The following is an 18,651-nucleotide window of genomic DNA, read 5'->3' on the forward strand; positions in this document are numbered from 1 at the left end:
GCACTTCCTGATTTCAAAACACGTTACACAAAAAGCCGGGAAAAAAAAATTATACAGTTACTGTAATACAGACAGTGACAGCCTGGTCCTACACACCACAGGGGTACACACATAGACCAATGGAATACAACTGAATGCCCAGTAATACACCCCTACACGCATGGTCAACTGATTTTGGCAAAGGTGCCGAGACCATTCAATGGGGAAAGAATAGTCTTTTCAATAAATGGTGCTGAGACAACTGAATAGTCAGATGCAAAAGAATGAAGTTGAACCCTTACCTCATACCATATACAAAAAAATTAACCCAAAATGGATCAGTGACCTGGGTGTAAGAACTAAAACTAGGCCAGGCGCGGTGGCTCACGCCTGTAATCCTAGCACTCTGGGAGGCCGAGGTGGGCGGATCGTTTGAGCTCAGGAGTTCGAGACCAGCCTGAGCAAGAGCGAGACCCCATCTCTACTAAAAATAGAAAGAAATTATATGGACAGCTAAAAATATATATAGAAAAAATTAGCCGGGCATGGTGGTGCATGCCTGTAGTCCCAGCTACTTGGGAGGCTGAGACAGGAGGATCGCTTGAGCTCAGGAGTTTGAGGTTGCTGTGAGCTAGGCTGACGCCACGGCACTCACTCTAGCCTGGGCAACAGAGTGAGACTCTGTCTCAAAAAAAAAAAAAGAACTAAAACTATAAAACTCTTGGAAGAAAAAACAGGGGTGAATCTTCGTGATCTTGGATTTGGCAAAGGATTTTTAGATACGACATCAAAAGCATGGACAACAGGCTGGGCTCTGTGGCTCACACCTATAATCCTAGCACTCTGGGAGGCCGGGGCTGGAGGATTGCTTGATCTTAGGAGTTCAAGACCAGCCTGAGCAAGAGTGAGACCTCATCTCTATCAAAAAGGAAAAGAAATTTAAAAAAAAAAAGCGTGAGCAGCAAAATAAAAAATAAACTATATGTCATGAAAGTACAAAAGCAACCTACAGAATAGGAGAAAATATTTGCAAATTACCTATTTGATAAAGGACTTGTGTCTAGAATATACATAAAGAACTCTTCCAACTCAATGATAAAAAACAAATAACCCAATTAAAAATTGGTACTAGGCTGGGTGCAGTGGCTTATGCTGGTGTTATTGGGAAAAAAGCCAAACTCTATAAAATAATTTCAAAGAGATTTATTCTGAGCCAAATTTGAAGACCATGACCCAGAGCCATGCCCAAGAAGCCTTGAGCACGTGAATTTGCTGTGGCTGGGTTATAGTTTCGTTTTATACATTTCAGGGAGACAGTGGTTACAGGTAAAGTCGTAAATCAATACATGGGAGGCGTACATTGGTTCGGTCCGAAAAGGTGGGCCATCTCGAAGGAGGGGGTTACAGGTTATAGGTGGGTTTAAGGATTCTTTGACTTGTAATTGGTTAAAGACAGGTGCCTCATGCCTGTAATCCTAGCACTCTGGGAGGCTGAGGCAGGTGGATCCTTTGAGCTCAGGAGTTCGAGACCAGCCTGAGCAAGGACAAGACCCCTGTCTCTACTAAAAATAGAAAGAAAGTAGCTGGACAACTAAAAATATACAGAAAAAATTAGCTGGGCACGGTGGCGCATGCCTGTAGTCCCAGCTACTCAGAAGGCTGAGGCAGAAGGATTGTTTGAACCCAGGAGTTTGAGGTTGCTGTGAGCAAGGCTGACGCCATGGCACTCCAGCCCTCTAGCCCAGGGAACAGAGTGAGACTCTGTCTCAAGAAAAAAAAAAAAAAGACTGGAAGCTTTGTCTAAAGCCTGGGAATGTTTTAACATAGGAGCTGTTTATCAGAGATAAGCCACCGGACATAGATTTGTTATGTAAATTGAGGCCTGCAGGTCGTCTTGCATACCCTTAGGCCTGTTAATGGGTTACCAAGGATGTCTCCAAGAAGGGAGGAGGGCCTGATAAGGCATGTCTGACCTCCCTCCTCGTGGCAGGCAATCTGATTTTAGGATAGTCTTTTGGCCACAGGGGGTCCATTCAGTCAGCCGGTGGGGGGGTTGAACATTAAAATTTTTAGTTCACACTGGTAATCCCAGCATGTTGAGAGGCCAAGATGGGAGGATCACTTGAGCCCAGGAGTTCAAGACCAGCCTGGTTAACATAGTGAGACCCTGTCTCTACAAAAAATAAAATTAAAGAAAAGCTGGGTGTGGTGGTTGTATGCCCATAGTTCCAGCTATTTGGGAGGCTGAGGCAGGAGGATCTCTTGAGCCCAGGAGCTTGAGGTTACAGTGAGCTGTGAGGACTCCACTGCATGCCAGCCTGGATGACAGAGTGAGACCCTATCTCAAAAAAAAAAAAAAATCATAGCACATCTATATCATCATTTATTCACCCATTCCCTTCACGGAGCTCCCAGGTTTTTGCAACTATCAACAATTCTGCTGGAAGCACTCTTGCGTGTTGTATTACATTTCAATATTGCCACAGTAATTTTCAAAAGGGTGAGGTTGCTCGAGTTCCTGCCAGCAAAGTGTGAGCTGCCTGTGGCCTGAGAGGGCTGCGCCAGCTGCGCTTTGACCAGGTGCCTGGTTTCAATGTGCGCCCTGACTGCCAGCGTGCTTGAGCCGCGTTGCCTGTTGCAGTTCTTCCCCTGCTACTGCTCGGCCACTCAGCAGACCCCAGGGCTTCTTGTCCACCTGCAAGTTCAGCCTTCATACGCAGCACGGGGTGGGGGGACTGCAGCCCCGCTTCCTCCCTGGGGGGGAACTTGGGCACAGGAACCTCACTAAGGTGACACACTCAGGGGAGGGCTGTGGGGGGGTCTGAGCCCAGCCTGGAGCAGTGAGCGGACCTGGATGGAACAGTCCTGGAGCTGCTGACCACAGCTGCTGTCCTCGCGTGACTGGGAGCCAGCTCAGTGGGGCGGCACAGCACACTAAAATCACCGCTCAGCAAAGTCCAGAATCTGACCTCTGTCCCTTTAAATTGAGAACCACCTGGGAGCCCCCTGCAGCCAGGGCTGAGGGGGGCCCAGCCCAGATTCCAGGGGAACAAAGGATCTCTTGATGGCTTTGTACCAAGGGCTTCCTTCCTCCCAGGCCCACACCCTCCACCTCCCCTTCTCTGGCCTTCTGTGGGCTCGGGTTTTCCGGGTCAGCTTCCTCTCCCCCACCCCAGATCCTCCCTGCCCACCACCAGATACAGAGTTCAAAAGGTACAAACTGGTACAGTCGACACCACCACCGCCCTCCACGACACCAGGTCCCCTCCCCCAGGGTCAGCCAGTGTAGCCGGCGGCTGGGTCCTTCCAGAGCTCCTCTGTGCCTTTGATACACACAAATGAAATGTGTTTTTCTCCGTTTTCTACAAAAACAGTAGCTTTCTGAGCACACGGCCCTGCCCCTTCCTTTTGTTCCCGCTAATGCTGTGTCTGGTAGACCGTTTCCAACCCGTGCAAAGCGCGTCCCGTGTCTCCTTCTGCAGCGGCGCCGGAGCGCGGTGTTTGAGCTGCGGTGTGAGCAGGCACGGTCTGGACGCCCACCAGCCAACGCCCCACGTCCAGGCGTGTGTGCTGTCCTGGACGGCAGTGGACACGTGCAGCCTCACACAGCTGTGGACACGGCCGCGGGGACATTCGGATGTGGAATTGCCGCATCAAGGCGCTGTGCTCCATTTTGGTGGAGTCCAGAGCCTCCCTTGCGGCTCACCCTGATGCTCACCGGCTACAAGCGCGTCCCTTGGCCACAATGTCACCCTTTCGGTGTGATTAAACTTTTAGATGTTTGCCAATTAATTAGGTGAAAAAAAAGTCATTTCAGTGCCTTTCCATTTGCATTTCCCTCAGGAGGGAAGTGGATGCCGGTTCCGTGGCATTTGCATAGCCTTTTCAGGAACCCAGTCGGCTGGGTACCCTCTGGTCATTTCCCGGTGGGCTTACGGATTTGCAGCCCTTCAGTATTGACCCCAACAAGATTGGCCGTTTGCGGCATGAGTTGCAAGCACGCCCCCCACCCCCGTTTGTGGCTTGTTTTTTTAACTTCACTTAAGCAGTTTTTCTCTGCAGAAAAATTTTCATTTCCCGTATTAAGTTTTCTCAGTCTTTGCTCTGACGTCTTCTGAGTTTAGCGCTATACCCAGAAGAGCCTCCTCCCCCAGACTCTGACAAAGTCCCCCAATTTTCTTTTAGCGTCTAGCGCTTTTATGGTTTCCTTTTTTATGCTCAAATCTTACATCTGTTTGGAATCCATTCCGGCGCGAAGTGTGAGCAGCTAATCCCGCTGCCTTTATCGCACACTAAAATCGCGCACAAGGAGCTTTTCCCTGTTTCCATAAAAGTACTTTTTACACACACTCGTAGTAGCAGCTTTTTGGTGCGAAGGCCTGAGGGTCGCGACGCGGCCAGGCGACCAGCTCCGACCCGCGCGGACCGTGGGGCGAGCACCTGCGCCCCGGCCGGCGCCCGGCGCCCCCCGCAGCCCCCGGAGCTTGCCCCGGCCTCGTCGCCGCGCGTCCGGCCCGCAGCGTGGCTCAGTTCAGTAAACCGGCCGACCGTGGGGGTCCCAGAGCCTCCAGGAAGAAGCCTGGGGCGCTGTCACCTCCCGCTGCCTGCCATCTCCTGCGCGTTCCAACTCACGCCCGCGCGACCCCTCCGTCCCGTGTGACTCCTGCGCTGCCCGAACCCCCGTGCACCCCACGTGACCCGGCATCCTCTCCTGCCCGGTGTCGCCCAACGCTGCGCGCCAGGCCGCCGGTCCCCGTTCCCTGCCCATCGCCACCTCCCTCCCACCCTCTCCCCTCGCGCTCCTCCGTGCTCGCGTCCTCGCAGCGCCCACGCCCGTCGGACCCGGCTCCCCGCGCCCCACCCGCGCCCCACACCCCAGCTCTCCGCGCCCCTCCCGATCCCCCCCGCCAGCGCCCCTCCGACCCGGTTTCCGGCGACCCCCCCAAACCTCCGCGGGCGCACCCCGCACCCGGTTTCCCAAGCCCCCCCCCCCCGCGCCCTGGCGACCCGGCTCCCCGCGGGGCGGGGCCTCGCAGGCGGAAGTGCCCAGGGCTACGGCGGCGGGGACCCGCCGGGCCATGGGAGCCCCGGGCAGAGACTGCGGCGGCGGCCGCAGAGGCGGCGGTGGCTGCCCGGGTGGCGGCGGGGGCGGACGGCGGCGGACGCGGGGCGGGTAGCGCCGGGCCGAGCGGAGCCATGGGCCGGGCTGGGACCCGGACTGGGAGCGAGGCGGTGGCCGTGGCGGTGGCGGGGCCACTGCTGCTGCTGCTGCTGCTCGCTCGGCCCCCGCCTGCCGCCGGCGACAGCAGGAAGAGCGGTGAGCGAGGCTGACGGGCAAGCGCAGTCCGGGGACGCGTGCGGGAGCCCGGGCGGGGCCGCGATTGTGACTCACCTGAAGGCACCTGTGCGCTCACCGGGCTGGGGGTGCCGGGTGCTGGAGGGCGGGGTGGGAAGGATGGCTGCGCTCCCTCTGTCCCCCATCCGGTCTGGCCAGATGGGCCCCCGAGCGCCCTCTCCCCTCCGTCCTCCCTTCGCGCCCAGGTGGGACTCGCGGAGAGGCCCGCCGGGAAGGACGGCTGCGCGCGGGCGCCCGGCCCCGGCTGCGCTGGGAGAAGGGCAGAGGCGGGGAAAGTTCCCCGGGCTCTGGAGTAGGGCCCTGGGCATCGTGTCCCCCCGCCCGGTGACCACCACACAGGCGCGTTCACTTCCAGCTGCTGTCCCTGCCTCCAGGAGGCCGGGCTCCAGCTCGCCCCGGAGCAGGGAGCCAGGGTGGGTCTGAGGAAGAGAGCATCCCCCTTGTTTGGAACCTGAGCTCCCTTTGCATTTCTGCTCCCAGAGGGTCGCCGCCCTGAGTGAGGTCCAAAGAGGTGGCTAGCCCAGGGCGAGGGATTGAGGCCGGCCCGCCAGGCCAGGCACTCCCAGGGGTCGAGTGTCTGGCTGGCTGGCTGGGAGGGTCCACGTGCCCCCGGCCACTCAGGTGCTCCCTGGGCAGCAGGCAGCTCTCCCCGTGCTGCCCGGGGCTGGCTCTCGGCCCCTCCTTCGCTTCTCTGAAATATTGCTCCTCCAAGTTCCGGTTTCTTTTGAGGGCTGTGCCTTCTGGTCTCTGAGCTTGGCACAGGCACAGCTTGAAGTGAAAGGCAGCTTTCCCCGAGGCTCGTGCTCCTGATTAAACTGACCCATTGGATGCCGCCCCCCGTTCCTGCATCCCAGGGATGGGGCCTGGGTGAGGGTCACGGTGGGGTGGTATGTGGAGATGGAACACTTGGTGGGGGGCAGCGTGGGGGCCTGGGGAACCTGGCTCAGCCCCTCGCCCCCTCCTAGGCCTGCTGAGGGGCGGGCAGCTCTGAGGCCCTGGCTTCTGGGGTGTGTGGGTGGGCAGGGTCCTGGTCTGCAGGGTGTGGGGCAGAGGACCTCACTTGGGTTCCCAGGACAGGCTCAGGGACCTTCGCCTCCCCCTTGCCCAGCCCTGTGTCCATGGAGGGGGCCATGGGGCACGGCCGGGGTGTGTGTTGCCAGCCCTCCTCACCTCTCCTGATGTCACATCTGGCTCAGTCCACCATGCTAACAGCCTGGTTCACCAAGGTAATGGTGTGGGCATCTGGGGCAGGGCAGTTGGGCTGCGGAGCCCTGGGAGAGGCCCGGAGGGGCCGTGTGGCCCTGGGAGTTAGGGAGTGGGAGTTACAGCGACCTTGAGCAGATCTTATCTCTTGAGTACCTGCTGAAACTTCACCAGAGGGTTCTGGGTGTCCTTAGACTGGTACTCCAGGACACAGGGCCCAAGGGCTTTGTCCGTGGCAGGTCAGGGAGCTGCACCCTGCGGGGTGACCTCCACTGCCTGTCCCCCTCAGAGGCTGGGTGTCCCCCTGGCTGTTCCTCCAGGACACCGTGGTCCGGGGGGGCTGCCCTGCCTCAGCTCACGGCACTTTAGTTTTCTCTGCCCGTGTCATCGTCCCAGCCCAGGGCCTGCAGCACCTCTGGAGCGTCCGCAGCTCCTGGCACTCAGGCCACAGCAGAGTGGGTGGGACTTGGTGACCAGCAGATACATGAGACCTGGAAAGCCTGGAATACACTGTGGGTGGAGCCTACCCCTGCCCAGCCCCCCAGGCCAGGCTCCTCTGGACGGAGCTTGGACTGGCTTTGCCAACAGGCCGTTATCTCTTCTCCAGGTGCCTCTATGGGAGGGGCCAGGAAGCTGGCTGCTCACCTGGCTCCCCACCCCTCTCCTGGAGGGGCCGGGACAGCAGGGGGCCTGCTGCCGGGTGGCCTGAGCGGGCTGCTCTCCCAGTGGGGCAGAGGGAGACTGCTGGGTGGGCTGCGTGGGGAGCACCAAGCTCAGAGGAGAATGAGGCCACCCCTTTTGTATCCATAACACAGTGTTTCCTGAAACACTTTGCTGGTCGTTACCCTAAGAGGGAGGGGCTGTCCACTTCGGCCTACCCAGAGGAAGCCGGGACCTAGAGAGGGGACAGGAAGCCCAAGGTCACACAGGGCATGCGGCTGAGCTGGGGCTGGGGCCGGGGCCGTGGGGAGTCCTGGTCTGGGGGCGTGGGCAGTGCGGCTCCTGTGGGCTCCTGTTTCGCCCTGCACCACGGGGCATGGGCAATGTGCCCTAAGGGTATGTCAACGGAAAAGAAACCAAACTCTGTAAAATAATTTTAGAGAGATTTATTCTGAGCCAAATTTGAGGATCATGACCCAGAGCCACGTCCAAGAGGCCTTGAGCGAGTCGGGAGACAGGGGTTACAGGGAAAGTCATAAATCAATATGTGAGAATCATACATTGGTTGGGCCCGAAAAAGTGGTCCATCTCAAAGCAGGGACTTACAGGTTATAGGTGGGTTTAAAGATTCTTTGGCTTGTAATTGGTTAAAGACGTGAAGCTTTGTCTAAAGGCTTGGAATGTTTTAACATAGAGGCTGTTTATCCGGACAAGCCACCGGACATAGGTTTGTTGTGCAAATTGAGGGCCGTTAGGTGTGTTTTGCATACCCTTAGGCTTGTTAATGGGTTACAAAGGCTGTCCCCAAGAAGGGAGTGGGGCAGGATGAGGCCTCCTCCTGGCAGGCAATTTAGTTTTAGGATATTCCTTTGGCCATGAGGGGGTCCATTCAGTCAGCCTGTGGGGGGTGGGGGTGAGCCTTAAAATTTTATTTTAGTTCACAGGTAGTTAGGAGCCTCACGCATTTGGAGCACAGAGGCCAGCTGCCCCTTGTCCCCAGGGCTGGCCAGGCTTCTGGCATGGGGTGCCCTGCCCCACTCAGGGGGGACTGGGTAAGGGGGGACTTGGGCTCAGGTCTGGCTGTGTCCCAAGTCTTCACAGGCTGGAGCAGCGGCCTCTGGACCTGAGCCTCCTCCTGTGCAGTGGAGTGGCCCGAACAGACACAGGCTACAGGGGCGTGGGGGGAGGAAGCGTGTCCCGCTGTCCGGCAGCCGGGGCAGATGTGAGGAGGGGCATGGACTCCTGGCTGACCACCCCCTGTGTCCTTCAGCTTTGACCTTGGCCTGGATGTGCCAGGGCTGCGGTGCAGGGGGTGGAGCTGACTGACTGCTGGGCAGGAAGGGGTTGGCCCTGGAGAGTGGGGTCCTTCTGAGGTTGAAGGCAGCTGGGGTGGGTGCTGCGGGGGCCGTGCAGCTGCTGCAGTGGCGTGGTGGGTGGGATGTGGGCATTTGGGAGAGGGGGCTGAGCAGGAACTTCGCACCAGCCCACGACAACCTCCAGGGGCCAGAGAGGGCAGCGGCTTTTGCCAGGGTCAAGATCGGCGAGTCAGGGGCTCCAGGTCTGTCCACCTACGGCTTCCCGAGTCCTCTCCCTCTGGGCCTCCGGCTGGAGCCCACGCGCTTGGAGCTCCCTCGCCGCTCCCCGTCTGTGCCCTGGGTGTGGCTGACGGAGCCTTCTCCCCGCAGAGGCTGGGCTGGTGTCTGAGCACTTCTCGCAGGCCCCGCAGAAACTGTCCTTCTACAGCTGGTACGGCAGCGCCAGGCTCTTCCGTTTCCACGTGCCCCCCGACACCGTGCTGCTACTCTGGCTGCTGAAAGTGTCCCGGGACGGTGGCCCGGCGTGTGCCGACGTGGAGATCACTGTGTAGGTGGTGGCCTGCCCGCCCACCGTGCCTGGCCGTGGCCCCGCCCCTGCCCCTGACCCCTGTCCCTGCTCTGCTGTCTCCAGGCACTTCCGCTCGGGCGCACCCCCAGTCATCAACCCGCTGGGCGCCAGCTTCCCGGACCACACCTCGGTGCCGCCCACCTTCCACATCAGCATGCCCCTGAGCGCCATGCTGCCGGGCAACGCCTCCGTCAACGTCTCCCACCCCGCACCCGGGGACTGGTTTGTGGCTGCCCACCTGCCCCCCTCCTCCCAGAAGATCCAGGTGAAGGTGAGGGCTGCCCTCCAGGGCTCAGGGGTCAGGGCAGAGCCCTGGGTGCGGGGACGGCCAGTCCCGTGGTCCACTCTTTGGGGCTGGCCGACCCCACTGGGTCCGACCCCCACACCTCGTCCTCTCCCCAGGGCTTTGTTCCCACCTGTGACTACATTTTGCAGCCTGACATGCTGGTCATTCGGGTGCTCGAGGTCTCCATCATGGAGCCCGACGTGCCTCTTCCGCTGACCCTGCTCTCCCGCCCCAGCTACCTCAAGTGAGTGGGGGGCGCCCTGCAGCCCCAGCCTTTGAGTCTGGTGGAGTGGGGGAGCGAGCGGAGCCCGGGGCCCTGGGGTCACGCGCGGAGTGGGTGCGGATGCTCGGCCCCCCTCGCAAGGCCTCCCCCTGGCCGCAGGATCTTCGTCCCGGAGCACACGCAGGAGCTGCGGCTGGAGCTGCAGGGCTGTGCGTCCAACGGGAGCCTGGGCTGCCCCGTGCGTCTCACCGTGGGCTCCGTCACCCTGCCCAGCAACTTCCAGAAGGTGCTCACCTGCACCAGCCCCACCTGGCCCTGCCACCTGCTGCTGTCCTCGCCGCCATGGGGCCGGTGGCTGCAAGTGACAGCTGAGAGCCTGGCAGGACCCCACGAGGCGGTGGCTTTCAGTGCTGTAGCTGCCTTCACAGGTGGGCTGCAGGGGGAGGGCGGGGAGTGGTTCTGCCCCTCCTTGGGCCCCAGGCCTTCCTGCAGCTGAGCCCGCTGTCCTCTGGCAGCCTGCAGGCCCTGGAGCGTGACCTACCCCCACCTTCTGCAAAGCAGCCAAAACCGGAGCTACAACGCCACTGTGCAGCTGCCCCCGGGCCCCGGCCACCGGGACCCGGGCAGGAACGGCGGGTGGGGCGGTGGCCCCTTCTGCCTCCTGAGCTACCAGGTCATCCGGGAGGACTTCGATCTGCTGTCTGTGCACTTCCAGCCCCTGGAGAGGGTCTCAATGACGGCGCATTTGGACACACCCTCCGTGATGCGGCTCCACCTCAACACGGGCATGGACAGCGGGGGCTCCCTCACCATCTCCCTGCGGACCAACAAGGTACCGCTGTCCTGGCAGGCCGCCGGGCCTGGGCTCTGACCTGCCCGTGCCTTCGTGCACTCACTTTGACACAGGGCCTGGGTCAGGGCGACCTTTCTGGCCACAAAGTGCCCCAGCAGGCATGGGCCGGAGCAGGGGTCATCTGAGGAGGGGCCCTCCCCTACGGGACACCCGGGCCGTGCAGTCGAGAGAATTCGTGGTGGTTTGTGGCAGGGCGTCCCACACCTGGGAAGGAAGGGTCCCGGGTCGGGCCTGGGCCGGTAGCGGCCCCAGAGAAAGGCACCAGGCACCGGACTGGCTCGCGGGGACCAACCCTGCCCTGTTTCCGCTTGCAGACACAGATTGCGAACGGCTCCTTGGTGGCGGTCTGCGTGAATGCTGCCTCCCCCTTCCTCAGCTTCAACACCTCTCACAACTGCACCACAGGTGTGCTGGGCAGGCAGTGGCGGCGGGGTGCCCAGCCGTCCCCTGGCTGCCTCTGACCGGCTTCCCGCACCCCCACAGCCTTCTTCCAGGGCTACCGCCTGTCTCTGAGCGCCTCGTCCCACAAGGCCAACCTCATCATCCCCTACCCAGAGACAGACAACTGGTACCTGTCCCTGCAGCTGCTGTGCCCCGACAGTCCAGAGTGAGTGAACCCGGGGTCGGGGCGTGGCCAGGCGCCAGGTCACCACACTCAGGACCAGGCCTGGGGCTGCCGAGGTTGGAGTCTGGGAGTGAACCCGGGGGAAGGGGCATTTCTTCCAGGGCTGTTGCAGGCTGGGGAGCCCCCAGTTCTGGGTTCCTATGTCCGTCGGCCTATGGGGAGCACCAGGGGTATGCTTGCCTGCAGAATGCTGCAGCCAGCCCTCTGTGGCCCCTTCCCTAAAGGGACTGTGAGCAGGCCGGGGTCCACGTGCAGGCCACCTTGTACCTCATGCCCTGTTTGGACAGCTGCGGATCCTACGGCCAGTGCGCCATGCTCCGCAGACACGGCTACATGTACGCGGGATGCAGCTGCAAGGCAGGTGAGGGCCAGGGCCCTGTGCGCCTGGGACGCTGCTGCTGGTGGCTTCCCAGCCATTCCCCGGGGACAGCTCCACCGGAGGCTGGAGAGAGCACCCCTGCAGGGCAAAGCAGGGGCGAATGCCTGCTCCCCACGCCCCCAAGGCCCCCACCAGCTGCCCACCGTCCACCCAGGCACAGGCACAGTGAGGCGTCCCCAGGGGTGGCAGTGCCTCCTCCTTGGCTCCCCCCCATGCCCACTGGGCTTGCTCCTGAATGAGGAAGGGGCTTCTCTGTGGGGCCCCGGGAGCGGGATGGGCCCTGAGGTTCGCGTCCCACCAGCCTGGCACCGCGGCCCAGCCTCAGCCCCGGGTGTTGCATGGCCCCAGGCTGGCGTGGCTGGAGCTGCACCGACAACAGCACGGCCCAGACCGAGGCGCAGCAGAGGGCGGCCGTGCTGCTGCTCACACTCAGCAACCTCATGTTCCTGGCTCCCATCGCCATCTGTGTGCACCGCTTCCTCCTGGTGGAGGCCGCCGTCTACACCTACACCATGTTCTTCTCCACGGTAGGCCAGGCCCCTCCCACGGCGACCCTGGGGCGGGGAGGCCCCGGCCTGCGCTCATGTGCCCCTGCCCCCGCAGTTCTACCACGCCTGCGACCAGCCTGGCAAGGCCGTGCTCTGCATCCTCAAGTACGACACGCTGCAGTACTGTGACTTCCTGGGCTCCGGAGTGTCCATCTGGGTCACCATCCTCTGCATGGCGCGGCTGAAGACAGTCCTCAAATATGTGCGTGGCCTTCGGCCCTTGAGCACTGGGGTTGGGGCTGCAGGGGAGCAGAGGCCCTCGAGGGAGGCGCGCACAACGCGGGGAGGAGGGGGAGGCCAGCAAGGGTGCTGGGCCGTGGCCCTGTGCGGCTCAGGTGGTGCCAGCTGCTCGCAGAAGGAGCCGTAGGCAGCTGCCAGGGAACAGTGCCGGCTGTTTGGGGGAAGCCAGGAAGGAAGGTGGTGGGCAGGGTTAGGCGAGGCCCCCAGGCCTTCTCCCAGGGCCTGGAGCCCACCCCAGGCCAGGCCTCCCTGAGAAGCCCCAGCCATGCTCCTGGGGTCCCTGGTGCCAGGGACTCGGGATTTTCTGCAGCGGCAGGTCCTGGCTGGTGGAGACTGGCGGCCTGGTGCCCTCGAGCTGCACCCTTTGTCCCCACTGGGAGCTGCAGGCTGGGTGCTGCCCTGAGGGCCCATGGGAGCCCCATGGTCAAGGCACAGGGTGGCGGAGGGGAGGCTTGGAAGCATCAGAGTCCAGCTGGGCTGAGCGTTGGGGACATGAGCTTGCAGAGAGGTGGAACTGCAGGTTGTGGGTTGAGGTGTCTGAGGGAGACGTGGGGTGGGAGCCCCTCCCCTGAAGCAGCAGTGGGGAGGCTGAGGCCACCTGGATGGGAGACCCCTAGAAACCCAGGGGTGCTGGGGGTAGCTGAGCGTATGGGCACAGAGCTGCCACATGGGGCCATCCAGTTGGTGTGACAGTGTCCTACCTTAGGGAGGGGGACCACCTTCTAGTCCCTTCTAGAGGCACCCGCCTGGCCATGTCTGTGCCCCAGAACTGCCAAGGCCACACCACCTGTGCATGCAATACAGCAGCTGCAGGAGGGGACAGACCCGCTCAGAGGGTGCCAGTAGCTCCTCGGGGGGGGGCAGAGGTGCTGGGGGGCAGCGGGGTGCAGCCTGCCCCAGCTGCCTGCTCCTGCTGGGTCCTGTGCCCTCGCAGTGACCTACCGAGGGCTCCCACGGCCCTGCAGTCATCCCTATGTCTTGCACAGGTCCTGTTTCTCCTGGGCACGCTGGTCATCGCCATGTCCTTGCAGCTGGACCGCAGGGGCGCCTGGAACATGATGGGGCCCTGCCTCTTTGCCTTCGTGATCATGGTCTCCATGTGGGTAAGGACTTGGGGCAGGCCGGTGCTCCTGCCGGGCCTGGCCCCTCATTCTGACCATATTCCCACTCCTGCTCTGGCCACCAAATGCCCCGAGTCTACCAGGGGTTGCCAGCGGTGTCCAGAGGCCAGTTCAGCTGTGTGTGAGGCTGGGCCTTGTGCCCTCGAGCCGCCTCGGAGCAGCTCACCCTCATGGTTAGCTGCTCGGACCTGGCTGGACCTCCCTGTGACCACCGGCCCTGGGCCTGGGAGCTGCAGCTGCAGCCCCACCTGCGCTGACACCTGCCCGGCTGTGTTCTCCAGGTGTACCGCTGCGGGCACCGGCGCCAGTGCTACCCCAGCTCGTGGCAGCGCTGGGCCTTCTACCTCCTGCCTGGCATCTCCATGGCCTCTGTGGGCGTCGCCATCTACACTTACCTGATGACTGCCGATAACTACTTCTACACCCACAGCATCTGGCACGTGCTGCTGGCGGGGAGCGCGGCGTTGCTCCTGCCGCCGCGGGAGGCACACACGGAGCCCTGGGCCTGCCCCAAGCGGCTCCCCTGCCACTATCAGATCTGCAGGAACGATGGGGATGAGCTGTACACGGTGACGTGATGCTGGCCCGGTGACACGATGCCAGCTCGGGGCCCCTGCTCTCCGATGACCTCTTCAGCCAGGAGCAGGGTCAAGCGGAGGAGCCTTGTCCAGCGCCTTTCGACCGATGTCCAGCTGAATAAAACTGGCCTGAGCACCCTCTTGCTTCCTCCTCCCCAGGAGAGGCCCAGCCCTCACCAGCACTCAGAGCTCCCTGTGACCGGTCACTGCTGTCTGGTGGCTGCCGGGGCCTGGCTGCCTGGAGAGCACAGGTGCCCTGTGCAGAGGGGGCTCTGCCCTGCGGACCTGGGGGTGGTTGGGGACGTGGGGAAGGAATCCTCACTGCCCTGTTCCCTGTGAGGCTGTGATATGAGACCCACAGGGCCAAGGACGCCTGAGCCCACCTCTGAGGCTGGCAGCTGTGCCCTCCTGGCACTGTGTGCCCCGAATGCCAGCCTGCCTTGGGCACAGGCATCCCCTGCTGCTGCAGTCACCATGGGGAGAGGCCAAAGTCCCCAGAGAGCTGGTGGCCACTGCCTGTCCTTTCACTCTGGCTTTGGAGCCTCCTGGGGAGGGAGCCGCAGCTGCTGGGGACATGGTGTACAAGGCACAGCTTTCCCGGCTCCGGGCCCTTGTGTGGGGAGCATCCTCTTGGTCCAGGGGCTGCGCCCTTCCCTGGCTGCTAACCGGGCTTCCCTGCTCCTCCTGAAGCCGGTGGAGGACGCTGGGGCCAGGAGCCCTGCCCCACCCCGGGCCCGAGTGAGGGGCTGCCCGTCTGCACCAGGGGTCTCCGGCCAGGCCCCTGAGAAGCCGGCTGGGAGGCCCAGGGTGGGCCCTCCCTACCTCTGGGTCCCGTCCAGGGTGTGGCCTTCCTTCCTGGGGCCCTGACCCATCCCCAACCCCCCTGCCCTTGACCACCAAAGCAATCTCTAGGCTTGTAAAGGGGAAACATGTATACATGATGTTTTTTGGGGTAAAATTCTAAGATATATTTTTATGTAGATCTGATTTCGCTGTGATTGGTGAATTCAATATTCTACAGTGATTTTTCAAGCTAAACGCGTCTTCACATTTTTTTCCTGCGCTCTTTCCCGGGCGGGGAGGCGGGGCCGCGCATTGCCGACGGTGCCTGGAGCCGCCGCTGTCTCCGCAAGGTGTTTTCCACGGTCCCTGAGGACGGGGGCGGGACGAGGGCGGTGACGGACGGTGTGTGCAGCCAATCCGCGGTGGGGTGGGCGCGGCGGGGCGCCTTCCGGTTCCGGCGGGCGCGGGTTCCGGGCCCGGCGCGATGCCGCTGCACAAGTTCCCGGTCGGCGTGTGGTGGCGGCTGCGGCTGCGGCAGGGCATCTGCGCGCGCCTGCCCGAGCACTACCTGCGCTCGCTGGAGCCGGCGCGCGCGCCCGCGCCCGTGCACTACCGGCCGCACGGGGCCAAGTTCAGGGTCAACCCCAAGAGCGGGCAGCGGGAGCGCGTGGAGGACGTGCCCATTCCCCTCTACTTCCCCCCGGAGTCCCAGCGCGGGCTGTGGGGCGGCGAGGGCTGGATCCTGGGCCACAGATACACCAACGACGACAAGGTGGGGCTGCCGCGGCGCTGCGGGGGCACCTGCGGGGGCCTGGGCCGGGAGCCGCGGTCCAGGGGGCCCCGCTGCATCGGCGGAGCGGGCTGACGAGCGGAGGGCTGAGCCCGGCGGCCCAGACCCGTGAACCAGCGGGCGCGAGGGCCCTGGGGAGGAGGCCGGTGGACTCGCCAGGGTTTGCCAAATCTCGTGACAGCGCGAGGCTGGCGCGCTCCTCGCTCGCGGTCAGGAAGGCCGAGACTCACGCCGGTCAGGCGGCTTGCAAGGGGCAGAGCCCGGGCTCCTAGCCTGCTTTCGGTGGGAGTCCTGGAGGGGCTGCTGAGCCCTCTGGGGGAGACTTGTGCGTTTGAGACCTCCACGCCTTCACCTTGGGTTCCCGGCCTCCCAGGCTGGCTTCTCCCTTTGCCTCAGGCCCCTTGGTCCCTGTTGTGGGCTGTGAGGGCCTGGGCCCCCTGGGGGTACAGTTGTGCTTGTATCGCCGCCCACATCAGCACCCTGGGGGCAAGGGGAGGGTGTCGAGGTAGCAAGGGAGAAGCCAGTAGGTGCACAGCCAGGTTGAGGGCCGGGGCCTGGTCCACCCAGCTCTGCGCCACAGGTCTGTTAGCAGGGGTCTGTGATGGAGCCTCTTCCAGGGAAGCATGAGGCCAACTGGCGACCCCACAGGCCTGGCCCCACCAGGAAGGTGCCTGGGGCCCCCCTTGGTCTGCAGGGAGAAGCAGCCGTGCTCATGGGGTCTCTCTCTTGCACCTTCAGCTCTCGAAGAGAGTGAAGAAGATATGGAAGCCACAGCTGTTTCAGCGCGAGCTCTACAGCGAAATCCTGGACAAGAAGTTCACGGTGACTGTGACCATGCGGACCCTGGATCTCATCGATGAGGCCTATGGGTTTGACTTCTACATCCTCAAGGCAAGCGGGGTGGGGGGGGGTGTGCACGGGGGTCAGTGTGCAGGGGGGTGGGGGTCTCATGGCCGGTGGGACTCCAGGGAGGCCCAGCACAGCCCCACACTGGGGAGCAACAGCAAAACGAGAGTGGGACCCTGCCCTTCTCTGGGCAGCCCGGTGGGGGCCTCGTGCTGTAGGAGAGCCCGTCCCTGCGGGTGGCCTGCCCTGGGGCTGAGCCAGCACAGCCACCCCCTGCCCCGCTCATGGCCTTGCTCCTATCCTGGTCCCCCCATGCCTGGCCTGCTGGAGAAGAGCCCCTTGGGGCGGGCTGGCGGGGCAAGTGGGGCCCTGCCGTCGGCACCTGGTCCCACGAAAGCCTCTTGCCAGACCCCAAAGGAGGACCTGTGCTCCAAGTTCGGGATGGACCTGAAGCGAGGGATGCTGCTGCGGCTCGCCCGGCAGGACCCCCAGCTGCACCCGGACGACCCTGAGCGCAGGGCGGCCATCTACGACAAATACAAGGTGGGGGCTCCACCCGCACGTCCTGTCCTGTGCCCCCCAGCGCCCTGCCCGGGCCAGCCCTGGGCCTCACTGTGCGTTCCGTCTCTGCCTGCCCAGGAGTTTGCCATCCCGGAGGCAGAGGCCGAGTGGGTCGGCCTGACGCTGGAGGAGGCTGTAGAGAAGCAGAGGCTTCTGGAAGAGAAGGTGAGCATGTGTGCCCGCACTGCCACCCCCAGTGGCCGGCCGGTGGGCTGGGGCGGGTGCTCTGCCTTGGGGAGAGCCTGGACGCGGCCCCGGCCCTGGGCGGGCTTGGAGAGGAGCGGCCAGATGCACACGGCATTCTGCCCAGCTGGGGCAGCACGGGACACCCCCTCCCCTGGGGGTCCCCACCCCCTCCTTCCCCAAGACCCTTATGGGAAGAGTGGAATCCTCCCTGCTGTGGGTTCGCTTGGCACTCGGTGTCCCCAGGGTCTTCCCTTTTGTGTCTGTTCCCTGGAAGGGTCTGGACCCTGTGGTAGCTGGCGGGGCAGCTGGCTGTCCACTCCCTCTGCTGGGTTTACCTTTGACCACAGGAAAGCTGGGGGCAGGCATGTGACTCCGGCCTCCCCAGGGGAGGGGGCACTCAAGTCACGGCAGGGCTCTGCCCTCCAGGTTGGGGGCCAGAGGGTGGCAAGCAGCCCGTGTGGCACCGTGGCCAGGCCTGGGAGCCCAGGTCCTCCACGCCCCAGTTCCCGGGCTCTGGGCTGCAAGGGCCTCACTGCCATCCTCCCCCCCAGGACCCCGTCCCTCTGTTCAAGGTCTACGTGGAAGAGCTGCTCCAGCAGCTTCAGCAGCAGGCGCTGGCGGAACCCGCGGTGGTGCAGAAGAGAGCCAGCGGGAAGTGACCACACGGCCCCTCCGTGCCCTGCCACCGGCCCAGCCTTCCCTGCCGGGGCCTCTGACACGGTGGACACAGCCTGGGGTGGTCTCGTGGGCCACCTGTGGGCAGCGGGTGGGTTGGCTTTGCAGAGGCCCTTCCCAGCCGGGGTCACGTACTCCTCATGCCCGGGGGGCCAGGACCCAGTAAAGTCTGAGCCGAGTCCTGTGTGTGCTGCTGTGTTTGGAAGCCCAGAGTTCTCTGGTGGTCCTGGCCACGCCGCCCCCGCCCCAGAGACCTGGTGTGGGCCGTGAGTGCCGACTCCAGCTGCCCGTCCCCAGCCGAGCTGCGGAGACTGAGGTTTGATGTGGTGCGTTCCTTTTCTTGGGGAGACGGTCCATCGGAGGCAAAGGCGTCACGGGGCACAGCTGATGGTGCTCGCCCCCTCTCCATTGCATGTCCCTGTCTGTTCTGGAACATTCTCTAGGGCAGGGAAGGTAGGCAGGAGGGGCAGACCCCGGAGGGCCCAGCTGGTGCAGCTTCTTAAAGTGGGTGCCTGTGTCAGCACCGTCATGCAAGACGAGGGGGGTCTGCAGCTCTGGTGGCCCCTTTTCCGTACCCTCCGCCTAACCTGCTACACAGGGGTGTGGCTCCCCGTGGGAAGCTGAGCCCAGTTCCCTGAGGCTGTTTCTGCCCTGAGGTTTGGGGGGGCCCCAGTTCCCTTCCTCTCCCCTACCTGGAAGTCCTGAGTGTTGGGGCCCATTCAGTTTTCAGGGAGGACAAGGAGGGCTTCACGTGGAGGAGGCAGAGTGGGCGTTTGTGTCCCCAGGGCCCGAGCTGGGGCCACAGTGGGTGGCAAGAGAGGGTGAGTCGGAGGCACCTGCCTGACCTGGGCCTGGCACAGCCCACAGGGAGGTCA

At 62.8% G+C, this 18,651-nt stretch overlaps 2 protein-coding genes across 2 annotated transcripts; both read left to right on the top strand.

The window, feature by feature from the left end:
- Nucleotides 1-5,106: 5,106 nt before the first annotated feature.
- On the top strand, nt 5,107-14,990 carry PGAP6 (post-GPI attachment to proteins 6). The gene is made up of 13 exons (XM_069486384.1): nt 5,107-5,296; nt 8,884-9,061; nt 9,146-9,353; nt 9,485-9,612; nt 9,751-10,019; nt 10,107-10,423; nt 10,759-10,849; nt 10,928-11,051; nt 11,294-11,430; nt 11,797-11,975; nt 12,052-12,198; nt 13,223-13,339; nt 13,639-14,990. Exons 1-13 carry the CDS (start codon nt 5,176-5,178, stop codon nt 13,933-13,935), a joined length of 2,313 nt encoding a protein of 770 aa, XP_069342485.1. The 5' UTR covers nt 5,107-5,175; the 3' UTR covers nt 13,936-14,990.
- Nucleotides 14,991-15,161: 171 nt separating this feature from the next.
- Nucleotides 15,162-18,651, top strand: MRPL28 (mitochondrial ribosomal protein L28). The gene is made up of 5 exons (XM_069486385.1): nt 15,162-15,490; nt 16,247-16,399; nt 16,763-16,897; nt 16,994-17,080; nt 17,653-18,651. Exons 1-5 carry the CDS (start codon nt 15,203-15,205, stop codon nt 17,758-17,760), a joined length of 771 nt encoding a protein of 256 aa, XP_069342486.1. The 5' UTR covers nt 15,162-15,202; the 3' UTR covers nt 17,761-18,651.

Source organism: Eulemur rufifrons, chromosome 14, assembly GCF_041146395.1.
Source record: "Eulemur rufifrons isolate Redbay chromosome 14, OSU_ERuf_1, whole genome shotgun sequence".
Classification (NCBI taxonomy): domain Eukaryota; kingdom Metazoa; phylum Chordata; class Mammalia; order Primates; family Lemuridae; genus Eulemur; species Eulemur rufifrons.